The sequence below is a fragment of the Taudactylus pleione genome, unplaced genomic scaffold, assembly GCF_031769625.1.
Source record: "Taudactylus pleione unplaced genomic scaffold, aTauple2 ptg000977l, whole genome shotgun sequence".
In the NCBI taxonomy this organism is placed as follows: domain Eukaryota; kingdom Metazoa; phylum Chordata; class Amphibia; order Anura; family Myobatrachidae; genus Taudactylus; species Taudactylus pleione.
Window position 1 is genome coordinate 559,281 of NW_028285378.1, and position 14,976 is coordinate 574,256.

A 14,976-nucleotide genomic window follows, 5' to 3' on the forward strand; every position below is an offset into this window, starting at 1 on the left:
CTTAACCATATTAATACAGTGGTAACAGATATGGGGTGGGGTGTCAGACTGGTGCATTAAGCAGCTGATAGTGTTGAAAGACTGAATTACCATAAATTTAACACAATAAGCAAAACATTTAAACCCAACACCTCCCACCCCCACTAAGTGATATATAATCTCTTTCAGCTTCATTTCTTTACCTTCTAAGTTCTTCATAAATTCCCAAGAAATCATTTCACTGAGGTCGTGGGTTCGATTCCCACCACGGCCATACCTGTGCGGAGTTTGTATATTCTCCCTGTGCTTGCGTGGGTTTCCTCCGGGTACTCCGGTTTCCTCCCACACTCCAAAAATATACTGGTAGGTTAATTGGCTCCCAACACAAAGTTAACCCTAGTGTGTATGTGTGTGCGCATGTGATAGGGAGTATAGAGTGTAAGCTCCACTGGGGCAGGGACTGATGTGAATGGTAAGATATTCTCTGTAAAGCGCTGCGGAATATGTGTGCGCTATATAAATAACTGGTAATAATAATAATAATAATAATAATTTAACAAATGATTGAATGAAATGAACTAGCAAACACAGAGCTTTCCCTGCTACAGTGGATTTTTACAGCTATTGGGGGTGGAGCTATAGAAAGACAATTTTAGTTATATAAATTATGTAATATTATATATATATATCATTTAGGAAGAAGGCACTCAAAATGGACTTAAAAATAACTCTTATGTTATGGAAAATATATTTTGGCCCAGGACATTACACCATAGTTAATTAGAGGATCAGAAACTAAGTTCCTGCTGAAAAATAGTCCTGTGTGTACGTAAGAAATACTTGGGGGATATATTTATTAAAATGCAGGGTCTTAGAAGTGGAGATGTTGCCCATAGCAACCATGTGCAGTGCATGTGCAGGAAAATAAAATACTAAAACAAACAGTGTCTTGGTTTTATTTAAATTTTCTATTACAGGGGTACTATAGGTACCAGCAGGCCCTTAATCAGCTGCTTGCTGGTACTTGTGGTTCTCCAAGTACCAGTATGCGGGGGAGGCCTGCTGGGACCTGTAGTCCTACTGCAAAAGACAATATTTATACTTTCATATACATCACACTACACTATAAATCCGGCACCCAACGGGGGTGCCGGGCTGACTAGCCGTGAAGGCTGATGCTTTGGCCGGGGGGGCCCGGTGAAAGAGCTCCCCTGGCTGTGGCATTAGCCCCCCGCTAGAAAAAGTCTGGTGCTGGTTCTGGTAAATACAGGGGAACCCTATGCATTTTTTCCCCTGTATTTCCAGAACCAGGACAGTCTCAGAGGCGTGCTGGTTGTGCTGAATACGGGGGACCCCTACGTCATTTGAATACGGGGGAACCCTACGTCATTTGGCGACCAGGACTGGTTCTGAAAAGCCTGGTGCTGGTTGTGCTTAATACGGGGGAACCCTACGTTGTTTGTCCCTTGTATTTAGCACAACCAGTACTCTCCAAAGCCCGATGCTGGTTATGATGTGGGGAGACGCCATTTTTTTTTTATATTACACATTCATTTTTTAACAGATGCATGGATGGATCTCACTGATACGTCCATGCATCTGTGTCTTATTGATTTGATTTTCTCAGGTGCATGCCCAGCACCAGTGAGTCCCTCTGTCACCCGCTGGTGCTTCTGTGCACGGCCCTGTTGCTGCCACTGCTCCACATCCCTGCTGCTGCCACTGCCCCATACACAGCCGTCTCTCCCTCTGCACCCCCAAAACACCTCCTGTGTGCTGTCCACTCCTCCACCCCTGCTAGTGTACCTATTTGTTGTCCTTCTGCCCTGCAGTTGGCCCGATTTGCTTGTTAAACCCCTGATGGTTAATAAATGAAAAAAAAGCAATGAAATTCCATAGACAAAAATCCTTACGGTTTCACATGTCCCATTAAGGCTTCTCAGACATGATCTGAAATTTCACAAAACCTACTGGATTTGTGCCACTCAAACTAAAAAAAGCAATGAAATTCCGATCATTAAGGCTGACACCTTAATGAACATATTCTTTGCGCAATACAGATATGGTATGCCATCACACCCTGGCATCAACCTTAATGATCGGAATTTCATTGCTTTTATTAGTTTGAGTGGCACAAATTTAGTAGGTTTTGTGAAATTTCAGATCATGTCTAAGAAGCCTTAATGGGACATGTGAAACCGTAAGTTTTATTTTGTCTATGGAATATATATATATATATATATATATTTGTAAGAAAGGCACTCACCAGGTAGTAATGAGAAAATTCAAAACACAGATTTATTTGTAGACTTACATGGTCGTAATCATAAAAGTCGACGTTTCAGTCCTCTATGGGACCATCATCAGGACCAAGGCATTTGATGTGAACAAGTAAGCTTCTGGTTTACAATCAACAAATAGTCTGTATAGCGAACAGACTACTTGTCGATTGTAAACCAGAGGCTCTAGTGTTATTTCTAATCAGGTTTTTCATCTACTTCCTGTTCTGTGTAGGAGTCTGGTTAATTGGTGGGTGGGCTACTGTGCACATTGTTAGCTATTTAAGATGTCCACTGCACTAGGGGTATCAGTGTGTGGTAAGTCTTGGTCCTGATGACGGTTCCATAGAGGACTGAAACATTTACTTTTATGATTACGACTATGTAAGTCTAAAAATAAATCTGTGTTTTTTATTTTTTCATTACCTGGTGAGTGCCTTTCTTATAAATTCTTTAAATGTGGCTTTGTTTGCATGGATCCTTTAAGAGCACCACTCTGATTTTTTTTTTATTGCGTGTGCAAACACCAGTACGGATCTATATATACAGTCAGGTCCATAAATATTGGGACATTGACAGAATTTTCAGATTTTGGCCTCTATTCACCACCACAATGGTTTTGAAATGAGACAAACAAGATGTGCTTTAACTGCAGACTTTCAGATTTAATTTGAGGTTAATTTCATGGACAGGTGTGGGCTATTCCCTCATTATTTCATTATCAATTAAGCAGGTAAAAAGTCTGGAATTGATTGTAGGTGTGACATTTGCAATTGGAATCAGTTGCTGTCAACTCTCAATATGAGATCCAAAGAGCTGTCACTATCAGTGAAGCAAGCCATCATTAGGCTGAAAAATCAAAACAAACCCATCAGAGAGATAGCAAAAACATTAGGTGTGGCCAAATCAACTGTTTGGAACATTCTTAAAAAGAAAGAACGCACCGGAGAGCTCAGCAACACCAAAAGAACCGGAAGACCACGGAAAACAACTGTGGTGGCTGACAAAAGAATTATTTCCCTGGTGAAGAAAAACCCCTTCACAACAGTTGGCCAAATCAAGAACAGTCTCCAGGAGGTAGGTAGATGTATATGTGTCAAAGTCAACAATGAAGAGAAGACTTCACAAGAGTGAATATAGAGGGTTCACCACAAGATGCAAACCATTGGTGAGCCACAAAAACAGGAAGACCAGATTAGAGTTTGCCAAACAACATCTAAAAAAGCCATTACAGTTCTGGAACAACATCCTATTGACAGATGAGACAAAGATCAACTTGTACCAGAGTGATGGGAAGAGAAGAGAAGGAAAGGAACTGCTTATGATCCAAAACATACCACCTCATCAGTGAAGCATGGTGGTGGTAGTGTCATGGCGTGGGCATGTATGGCTGCCAATGGAACTGGTTCCCTTGTATTTATTGATGATGTGACTGCTGACAAAAGCAGCAGAATGAATTCTGAAGTGTTTCGGGCAATATTATATGCTCATATTCAGTCAAATGCTTCAGAACTCATTGGAAAGCGCTTCACAGTGCAGATGGACAATGACCCGAAGCATACTGCAAAAGCAACCAAAGAGTTTTGTAAGGCTAAAAAGTGGAATGTTATGCAATGGCCAAGTCAATCCCCTGACCTGAATCCGATTGAGCATGCATTTCACTTGATGAAGACAAAACTGAAGGGAAAATGCCCCAAGAACAAGCAGGAACTGAAGACATTTGCAGTAGAGGCCTGGCAGAGCATCACCAGGGATGAAACCCAGTGTCTGGTGATGTCTATGCGTTCCAGACTTCAGGCTGTAATTGTCTGCAAAGGATTTGCAACAAAGTATTAAAAAGTGAAAGTTAGATTTAGGATTGTTTAGTTTGTCCCATTACTTTTGGCCCCTTAAAAAGTGGGAGGCACATATAGAAACCATTGTAATTCCTACACCGTTCACCTGATTTGGATGTAATTACCTTCAAATTAAATCTGAAAGTCTGCAATTAAATCACATCTTGTTTGTTTCATTTCAAAGCCATTCTTGTGGTGAATAGAGGCCAAAATATGAAAATTCTGTCAATGTCCCAATATTTATGGACCTGACTGTATATGAGATATATACATTCAAATGGGATCATTAGTATCATTTCCCTGCATTGGTTGGCACAATGATACCTATGGCTACATGCATTTCTGAAAAGTATCAATGTGTTTTCATCAACAAGTAGATCTTACTGTCACGCTCAGGCTATGCTGATCCTCTGCCGAGGTATTGGAAGACGTGGGTCCATGTTGGGAAAGGAACAGGAGGCGAGGGGCCTGGATAAATGACTTCCTCATCCACTAGGACCGGATTTTGGCTAGACCTGACCAAAGGCGCGGAGTCTAACTTACTGGGAGGTGTTCACCAGTGACCCCTCCAAGCGGGATTTGGGCTTAAGCTGCACCCAGCAAGCAGGTCATGGCCCTTTGGTCAGGAATCCGGCAGAAGTGGCAAATGGAAGAACACTATCACAGGGAAAGCAAAGGAAAAAGATACTGGAAGTTTGTACTGGGGTAATGTATTGAGTACACACTCTGTTGATCCAGACGCAAGGCTGACACAGGAAAATGGCACTAGGAGATTGTACCTGGATGACGTACTAAGTACATATGCTGCGGCTTCAGATGCAGAATTGGCACAGGAGAATGGTATGATGAAATTAAACTTTTGATGAGGTACTAAGTACACACACTGTGACTTCAGGCGCAGAACTGGCACAGGAGAATGGTATGATGAGATGGTACTTGGATGATGTACTAAGTACACACACTGTGGCTTCAGATGCAGTACTGACACAGGAGAATGGTATGATGAGATGGTACTTGGATGATGTACTAAGTACACACACTGTGGCTTCAGATGCAGAACTTGCACAGGAGAATGGTATGATGAGATAGTAGTTGGATAACGTACTAAGTACACACACTGTGACTTCAGGCGCAGAACTGACTCTAGGAGAATTGTAATCGGTAGACGTATGAGTAAATACACTGTGGATAAACACTAGGAACAAGTCACTAGAAGCAATGTAGCTTGGGACCTGGAACGCTGCAACAGCAAGTCTTCACTGGAAGTAACAATGTTACCAGTAACTTCCAGTTGTCCAGAGCCCGGTTAAATACCCTAAGGTGGCAGTCCATTGGAGGATAGTGTCAGCTGACTGTAACCAATGCTACCATTGGGTAAAGGGCTAATCAGGATATAGACTGTCATGGCTGCGTCCATGACTGTAACCGCAGAAACATCACAGAGCGAGCACATGGTTGTCCTAGCAGACCCCAGGTATAATCCTCAGCGCATCACCCGCCACCGTGCCTGGCATCTGACCACTTGGGAGGTCAGGGGAAGCCGGCGCTGAGGTAACGGCCGATCCTAGGCCGCAAACTAAGCTGTTTTGGGGCTCATTTACATTTGGATGTAAGTAAATTTTATGACACAACTCTCAGATGTAGCAGTACACGTCCACTTTAACACGCGCTCATAGGTGCTGCTTTGACAATCTCCCTGAAATGTTTTTTTAAAAGTAGGCAAGTACAACCTGTATAGTGCAATTAACATGAGGCTCAGAGTCCTCCTGATGGACGCGAAAGCCATCTGATTTGGGGTGGGGAGCCCTTCTGATACCCCAGATGGAGGGGAAAACCACCTGTGGGGGCTTTGATGAGTGAGTTTGAGTCAAGATACTGTAAGACTGATACTGTGGTGGAACTACAAATCACAAAATGCCCAGTCTACTGCCGACTGCTTCACATGCCGGGATGTTTCTCCACCAAAGATCTGCCCCCAGACTTAGTCGCTGGTGCCCCAGGCCCTCTTACCCAAAAGCTCCGTCTGGTGTATCCTTGTTGACATCCAGCTCCTGGAAGATCTGCAGCCGCGCTTATGCTCAGGCCTGCCACACAGGCCCTGCGGCTAGAGCTGCCACCAGGGAGGAGTGGGACGGGGAGTTGTGGGTGAGGGGGGGGCGCCAGATTCACACTGGCATGAGAAGCTGCTGAGGAGCAGCGACATCAATGAGCGGGGACAGACTATAGATAGACTAAAGCGGCAGCTGATGGTCTGACACAGAGCCCTCCACTAGTATATGGTTATGGTAGCTTCTCAGGTGCCCGGGAACAGGTGCCATGTATTGGACGGCCATGACGGTACACTCCAGGTACATATTTACAGTCCATATATTGTGGGCAATGGATGAGGTGCACCTTTAATGCAGGTGCCTCCATTGTCTCCCATAGTTCTGCCCCTGCTCTCTAATAAGTATCCATAAACTGACAGTAACTATTTAATTTAAAGAAACTAGAATTTGAAGTTGAGATATTTTTTAAATCTTTAATCATTCCTGAAAGACCTAAATGTAAGATAACTTAACCTTATTAATACAGTGGTAACAGATATGGGGTGGGGTGTCAGACTGGTGCATTAAGCAGCTGATAGTGTTGAAAAACTGAATTACCATAAATTTAACACAATAAGCAAAACATTTAAACCCAACACCTCCCACCCCCACTAAGTGATATATAATCTCTTTCAGCTTCATTTCTTTACCTTCTAAGTTCTTCATAAATTCCCAAGAAATCATTTAACAAATGATTGAATGAAATGAACTAGCAAACACAGAGTTTTCCCTGCTACAGTGGATTTTTACAGCTATTGGGGGTGGAGCTATAGAAAGACAATTTTAGTTATATAAATTATGTAATATTATATATATATATCATTTAGGAAGAAGGCACTCAAAATGGACTTAAAAATAACTCTTATGTTATGGAAAATATATTTTGTCCCAGGACATTACACCATAGTTAATTAGAGGATCAGAAACTAAGTTCCTGCTGAAAAATAGTCCTGTGTGTACGTAAGAAATACTTGGGGGATATATTTACTAAAATGCAGGGTCTTAGACGTGGAGATGTTGCCCATAGCAACCAATTAGATTCTACTTAACATCTATCTAGCACCTTATAGAAGATAATAGCTAGAATCTGATTGGTTGCTATGGGTAACATCTCCACTTCTAAAAGCCTGCACTTTAGTAAATATACCTCTTGGGGCTCTATTTACTACAATCCGCATATTGAATGCAGATTGTAGTGTGATATTACCGAGTGAATTCGCATTGCGAATTCAGGCAATATCACAGGGATTTACTACAAATTCCTTACAGGGACAGAGCTTGCGATAAAGCTCTGTCCCTGCAAATCCCCTTCGGAGCCTTATCACAGTATTTTTGCAAAAAATACCGTGATTAAGTGCCCGTGCATGCACCGACCGGTCGCCGCTGCTACCCCCCCCCGGCGCTAAGCTCCTCCCCCCGGCGCTAAGCCCCGCTCCCGCAATCACGGACCCCCCCGTGACCCCCCTCCTCCCCCGCGACCCCCCTCTCCCTTAATTACACTTACCTGCATGCTCCGGGCCTCCGGGGATGTTCTCCATTCCTCCGGTCAGGTGATCTCTCATACTGCACTGGGGCCCGATCACCTGATGACCGGGCAGCAGTGCACTATGGGAGACTAGCTGACCAGAGAGGAGTCATCACCGGAGGCCCGATCACTGGTCCCTGGAGTCATGTAAGTGAATTTTTTTTTTTACTATTTTTTTTTTCTTTTTTTTACAGTAATCAGCTTGCGGTCTGTTTAGACCACACAGCTGATTACTGGGACTGACTCCCGGCTCTGCTCTCCCCGTTAGAGCAGGCCAGGAGTCCGGTAACCGGGGAGACCCTGGATAACGCCACCTCCAGGTGGCGTTATTATCACAGGGCTTTCCCCGATATTTTTTCACATTTTATTTTTAGTAACTCTGGTCGGATCACATTTCCCATTACAATTATGGGAATTGCGATCTGCTTTACTAAACATAAGTGATACTTAAGGGTTGGAGTAGAATTTTACGAATTCTACTCCAATTGCCCTGTAATAACTATAGGTGATACTAAAATAATGTGAAAAGGGTGTGAAAACACCCTTTTTCACTTTATTTTAGTCAAAATAATGTTAATAAATAGAGCCCTTAGTGTACATCAGGGGTTCCCAACCACGGTCCTCAAGGCACACTAACAGTCCAGGTTTTAGGGATAGCCATACTTGAGCACAGGTGACTTAATTAGTGCCTCAGTTATTTTGATTGAACCATCTGTGCACAATCATGGATATCACTAAAACCAGGACTGTTAGTGTGCCTTGAGGACCGAGGTTGGGAATCACTGGTGTACATTCTAGAGATCAGTGTAATCAAATAAAGTTTAAATGACATGATGCATTCCGGACAAAGGACTTGATTCCGAGTTGCACGCACATGTGACTGTCTTTTGCTGCAGCCGGGTCCTTATTCTAAAAGATATTTGCATAGGTTGATAACTTCTACTATATAAGAATACTCACTGTAAAGCCAATTACACAAGAGCCTTACTCACTCCTTATGACCCTGAATAACAACATCTGTCTCTCTATGTGGATCAGAAACTAGATTTCATACTGAAAGGCTGTCTTGGGGCCTGATTCAGAGGTGCACGCAGCCACGCCTTTATGATAATGCAGTGATTGATTCTGTTCTTTCTGAAAAGCCCACAGGCAGAGGTGCTAATATGTCTTGGTGCTCACCATTAGTCGTAGCATTGTAAATTGCCATATGGCAGGTGCAATTTCTGTCTAAAGATGGCGTACTGTGCCAGCACTACTGCCTCTTTAGACGCAGTCATTGTTAGCGAAATGCCCGCATCTGACTAGCCACCCTGTGGTAACCGCATCTGACTAGCCATCCTGTGGTAACCGCATCTGACTAGCCACCCTGTGGTACCTGCATCTGACTAGCCACCCTGTTGTAACCGCATCTGACTAGCCACCCTGTGGTAACCGCATCTGACTAGCCAACCTGTGGTACCTGCATCTGACTAGCCACCCTGTTGTAACCGCATCTGACTAGCCACCCTGTGGTAACCGCATTTGACTAGCCACCGTGTGGTAACCGCATCTGACTAGCCACCCTGTGGTAACCGCATCTGACTAGCCACCCTGTGGTAACCGCATCTGAACAGCCTCCTTGTGGTAACCGTATCTGACTAGCCACACTGTTGTAACCGCATCTGACCAACCTCCCTGTGGTACCCGCATCTGACTAGATTCCTTGTGGTAACAATTGGGACACATGCACAGTGCGAATCGGACACATGCGCAGTACTTTTGTGCATATTGCCATTGCGTGCAGTTAGAGTGCAACTCCAAATCAGGCCCTTAATGTAAATTAAGTAAAGCAGCATTTGTTTTCTTTGCATGTTTTTAAGAGCAGGGAATAAATTCTATGTAGAGCCCCTTCCTCTAGTGGCATGTCTGGCAGCTAGCGGAGGTGTCAGACTATGAATAGGGAAAACAAGAAGAAAAAAAAAAAAGAAAAAAAAAATTTCCTGAATGTGCAGAGTTTCTGTTACAGACTCCATATGCAAGTCCAGGTTTCTTTCTTTAGCAAGTTACTTCTATTAGCATTCCACTGGGCTGCACTGCTGGGCATATTATCTCACCAAATCCTCCCCCCAGCAGATCAACTCACTCACCAAATCCTCCCCCAGCAGATCAACTCACTCACCAAATCCTCCGCCAGCAGATTAACTCACCAAATCCTCCCCCCAGCAGATCAAAACCACAAAATCCACCCCAGCAGATCAACTCACAATATCCTCCCCCCAGCAGATCAACTCACCAAATTATCCCCCAGCAGATCATCTCACCAAATCCCCCCCAGCAGATCATCTCAACAAAGCCTATTGTGAGCTGGGCCCTCTTAACTCTTTGGGGCCTATTCATTAAACTTAAAAATTCTCTGGAGATAATTAGCTTTAGAACTCTCATGGAGTTCTAGCTAATTATAGGTGGAATTCATCATTCCACCTCTCCATAAGTATCTATTCTGAAAAGCTGTCATTTTTGCGATGACAGCTTTTCGGGAAATAGATACTTTTCCCTGCCTACACTACCTTATCGCATCTGGAAACAGTGCTGCGCATGCGCAGCACTGCCTACAGATGCGCTAAGTTTGTGTACCCCACCGACCCCCACCCCCACCCCCCTCCGCTCACCTCCCCCCCCCCCCCCCCCGACTTACCTGTCCGCGCAGCAGCCTCCGGCTCCGTCCTGCTGGTCTGTCATGTGGTTTCCCAGCAGACCACATGACAGATTAGAAAAGAAAAAAAAAACTTTTTTTTTTTGTCTAAACTTTCTTGTGCTCTGCTGGGGAGCACACATGTCCGACCAGCCTCCGGAGCCTGAGGACGGAGTAGAGCGCCGGAGGGACTCGTCGGGGGACCTGCACACGCGGATACAGGTAAGTTTCACCTGCTATTCGCCACCTCACAGTGGGTGCTGTTATAGGCAGGGGGGAGGATATGGCAGTTTAAGCAAGCAAAGTAAAAGCATATGAGGGAATAGGGCCCTGCTTGTGATGCCTTACAATCTAAAGTAGGGGGCAGACAGACAGCGGTGACACATAGTGGATTGACAGTGAGCAAGGAGCATGGGGCAGTGAGTTAAGGTGCCCACACACATACCGATCTGCACACGATCCCACGATGTGTGCGATTTCACCTGAACTCTCCCCTGGAAGCTCCCCGGCAGCTCCTACACACGATTTGGAGTAAAAAGCATTCAATCTGACTTAAGATCTATCGTGCATCTTAACTTTTTTTTTTTTTTTTCCCAGTGCATTTTGTCCCAGATTGTCAGATCTGCCCTACTGCACGGCAGATCTGACGATGCGATGTGCGACCAGCGGGGACGCGCATCGCATCGTGAGTTAGGACTCACGATTTCCTCACGATTTGGCCATATTTTACACGATCTGTCGTCACGATTCGTCGGAATCGGCCAGATCGTGTAAAATATCGCTATGTGTGTGGGCACCTTTAGGATGAGAGCTGGAAGGCTTTAATGAATAAGTGGGTCTTGAGAGCCTGTTTGAAATTTTGTAGCGAGGTGGAGAGTCTGATAGGAAGAGGTAGAAAGTTCCAGAGGTGAGGATCAGAACGGGCAAAATCTTGGACGTAACAATCGGAGGAAGTGATCAGGTGGGAGGAGAGTCTGTTTTCATTGGTGGAGCGAAGTGGGCAAGCGGGAGTGTGGAGGGAGAGGAGGTCAACAATGTAAATAGGAGAGGATTTGGTGAGGGCTTTGTAAATTGGAGTGAGAAGTTTGAAATGAGTTGTGAAGGGGAGCCAGTGACGGGCTTGTAGGAGAGAGGAGGCAGATGTAGTGCGTTTAGAGAGGGAGATGAGCTGGGGAGCAGCATTAAGGACAGATTGTAGTGGAGACAGGTGGGAGTCAGTGAGGCCAGATAAGAGGAGGTTGCAGTAGTCCAGTCTGGAGATGATCAGTGAGTTAATGAGGATCTTGGTTGCCTCCAAGGTGAGAAAGGACAGTTGTAAACGGCAGGACTGTGAGAGGTACAGGATATATTGTTTGAAGGAGAGGGAGGAGTCAAGGATGCAGGGGCGTATCTATAATGGGTGCAGGGTTTACGGTGCACACAGGCCCCTGGGTGCATGGGCATAGGCTAGTGCCCAGAGTCTACTGCTGCTGTCAGTCGCTGGTGGCTGCCGGGGAAGGGGAGGTGGGGGGAGGGCTAAAGGAGATGGTGGTGGTGTCAATAGATTAGTGCTTCATGAAGGAATTTCCCACTTACCGTGAGCAGTTGGCTATCTCTATATGCGGCCCCTCGCAGTCACGTCCCCCACAACGGGGCTGGGGATTGTCACAGATTCTAGATCGACATAGGCAGGTGGAGTCTCCGTCTGAGTGCTGACAAGGCTGCCAGGTGGACCACTTTCCCAGACCTCCGTTCACTGTCAAGTTCCTGACCTGAGAAATTAACATAGGCAGTCAGCACAAGATATGTATAACTAGAAAAAGTGCCCCAGCAAATTTTTGTGTTTCCATTTTGTTTTTGTTTTTTTCCCAGGTGTCAGGATTTTTAAACCATTGTAGAATGACAGTGTCATGAGTTTAAAAGGTCAAAACGACCTGTAGTAAATTCAGTGGTTTTGACAATCAACCCACAGTGTGTGATGTCCATCAATTTCAAAACACAGCCAAACTCACTGATTGGATGTTACATCACATGTTCACTATGTGAACCATGCTAATAAAACACAATTAAGTTTGAACAATGAAACTTAAATAAGGCAATTTCATACAGAGTGAGCAAAAGTAGAAATATGTCCTGTAACTGCTGCTCTCAGTGCCCGTGTTGTGTTTGCGTACTTCTACTCACCGGGCATTCAGTGATATTCTGGAACCATAGGCTCATGTTGGAACTGTCCTCAAGCGTCGTACAGCGTTTCTTCTTACTGTCCCAGCCGCAGTACGGGTCTTTGGCTCCCAGACAAGTCCTGGAAACAGATAAGGCAAATTTATTAAACAACCAGAATAAATATATTAAACCAAGAATGTGCCAAAAATATATTATACCAAAAATGTAAAGAGGAAGTTAAGTCTCTTTTAAGCATTGCATTATTAGCTGTCCACATGCAAATCGTTATCTCCTTTTAAAAATCTCTCTGGAGGACAGACACAGACTCACAGATCTCAGCATGCCATGTGATAACAGAAGGCCTGATTCATTACGCATCGCTATTGCGAACGCAGCTGCGATTATGCACGCAGGTCTGCTGCGAAAATATACTAATGACTGCAATCACAAAGCCAGTACAGAGACCCCCTAAGCTAACACAGAGACACCCACTACCGCTTTCGCACATCCGTAATATCTTGCAATCCTATATATACATCTGGAACATCGAGTTACATCGGCCCCTCACGCACAATTACAACAGGTCTGACCTTACTCAGAAATTGCTAACCTCGTCACACACAGGGCCTGATTCAGACCCGCTCGCGAGCGCTGAGTGCTTGCAAGCGGGTCAATGTTGGCCCAGTGCGCATGCGCACGACGGACCTGGCCCCGTCGTGCGCATGCGCGAGACCCGGATAGCGACGGGCAAGCTGTCGCTATGGGTCTCGTACCAAAGGGGGCGTGCTGTCGATGGTGAGTGACAGCACGCCCCCTTTGGTGGGCGTGGCTGCCCAGACGGAGCCGTACTACCGTCTGGGGCCGGCCCCACTGACATCACAAGTGATGTCAGTGGGAGTGCCTTCGGCTCTGATAAAGCCGAAAGCACTACAGGGCTTGCGGCAACGAGACCCTACCACAAGGGTCTCGTCGCAAGCCCGATGGTCGCAATGGTCTTGACCATCACGACCATCTTCCTGGCCGCTCGCTATAGCTGTGGGTTGTCACCCACAGCTATACGAGCGGCCAGGAGGCCGCTCTAAAAATTAAGAAGGACGGCCCTGATTCAGAGCGAGCGCTCTGTCAGAGTGTCTGGCTCTGAATCAGGGCCACAGTGAGCACTCAAGCTGCGTATGTCGTCACAGTGGATAATTTATGCATGCCCATGCAACGGCGTTTAAACAGCCAGGCACGCCTGCGTTTCTCCGACCAATCCCGTCACCACCCCCAAACGCTGACATTCCGTCCCTCCATCTGCGATAGTTTTGTTTCTGCATGAGTGATCGTAATGCGATCGCAATGCTAAGTCACACACTGTGGTGCATGCGCAGTACGCAACAATAGGGCCCAGATTTGGGAGGGAGCAGGAGGAGGATGTCACAATGAAAACAGAGCCCAGAGGAGCAAGAAAAAGCCTCTCTGCTAACTACATCATGTAACTGGGATTGCCATGTCAAATCTGCAGAATTATAAAGCAGTATTAGCAATTTGAAATAATAAAAAAAAAAAAAACTCAAGGAAAAATGGTAATAACCAAACTTCTTCTTATACCCTGGCCCAGTGATTTCTGTTTTACATGGGATTGCAGCTCTAACATATAGCTGTTTTTTTATTGTAAATTACGAATCTTACAAGAGGGATGAAGTAGGTTATTGTGTGAAGATAAAGTGTACTTTTATTAAATATCTGGTCACCAGGGAGTGGGGAGGGAAAGCAGTTAGGTACAGCAATAGGATGCATAGCCCCTCTGATAGCCCCTCCTTCTCGCTCACAGCCTTGGTGGGACCTGCCTGGCTGCTGCTTGCTGAATGCTATTGTGGCTATAAGAAGAGGAACACAGGCTTTCAACTCTCTATATTGTATAATATTCACTGAATGTTCTGTATTATATCGCAGTCACTGATGCAGTGGCGTCTCTACCTCTCTTTGCGGTGGGGAGCCTCCGGCAAATAAGGGGGCGTGACCGCATGGGTTTGTGGCTGGGGCATGGCCTCATGGCCCGAACCCCCGTTTGTGTCACACCGGGGCTACCGGAGGTGCAGGCTGCCCCCGGGGACCACTATGTGTGAAGTGCCAGCTCCCTCACTGTGCTAGGAGCCGAGTGCTGCATGTAATGCAGCACCTAGCTCCTGTCACTGAGGGAAAGCCAGCATTTTGGTGTCACCCCTCGGCTGGTGACACCCGAGTATGGCCGCACCCTCCGCACCTCCCCTTGTGACGCCAGTGCACTGATGCTCTCTGTATCAGGGACGTGCAATCAGGTTAGGCAGGGGACGTAGAGCCTCCCCTGTCATGCTACCTGTCAGACTGCAGAGTTTTGACTATAAAAATGATTCCATAATACAAAGAAGATATTTATAACTTATAAATATTTTCTTTGTATTATTCTGATCGTTTTTATATGCAAAACTCACCAAAA

The 14,976-nt window shown here is 45.5% G+C and overlaps 1 protein-coding gene across 2 annotated transcripts in view; it reads right to left on the reverse strand.

The window, feature by feature from the left end:
* The window catches only part of SEMA5B (semaphorin 5B), a 583,078-nt gene that overhangs the window by 72,264 nt on the left and 495,838 nt on the right, over nucleotides 1–14,976 (reverse strand). For both annotated transcript variants that reach the window (XM_088460747.1, XM_088460748.1), the window contains 2 exons: nucleotides 12,540–12,657; nucleotides 11,952–12,127 (listed from right to left, as the gene is read on the reverse strand). In XM_088460747.1, coding sequence (XP_088316873.1) covers nucleotides 11,952–12,127; nucleotides 12,540–12,657 — 294 coding nt within the window. The remainder of the gene's footprint in view (nucleotides 1–11,951; nucleotides 12,128–12,539; nucleotides 12,658–14,976) is intronic.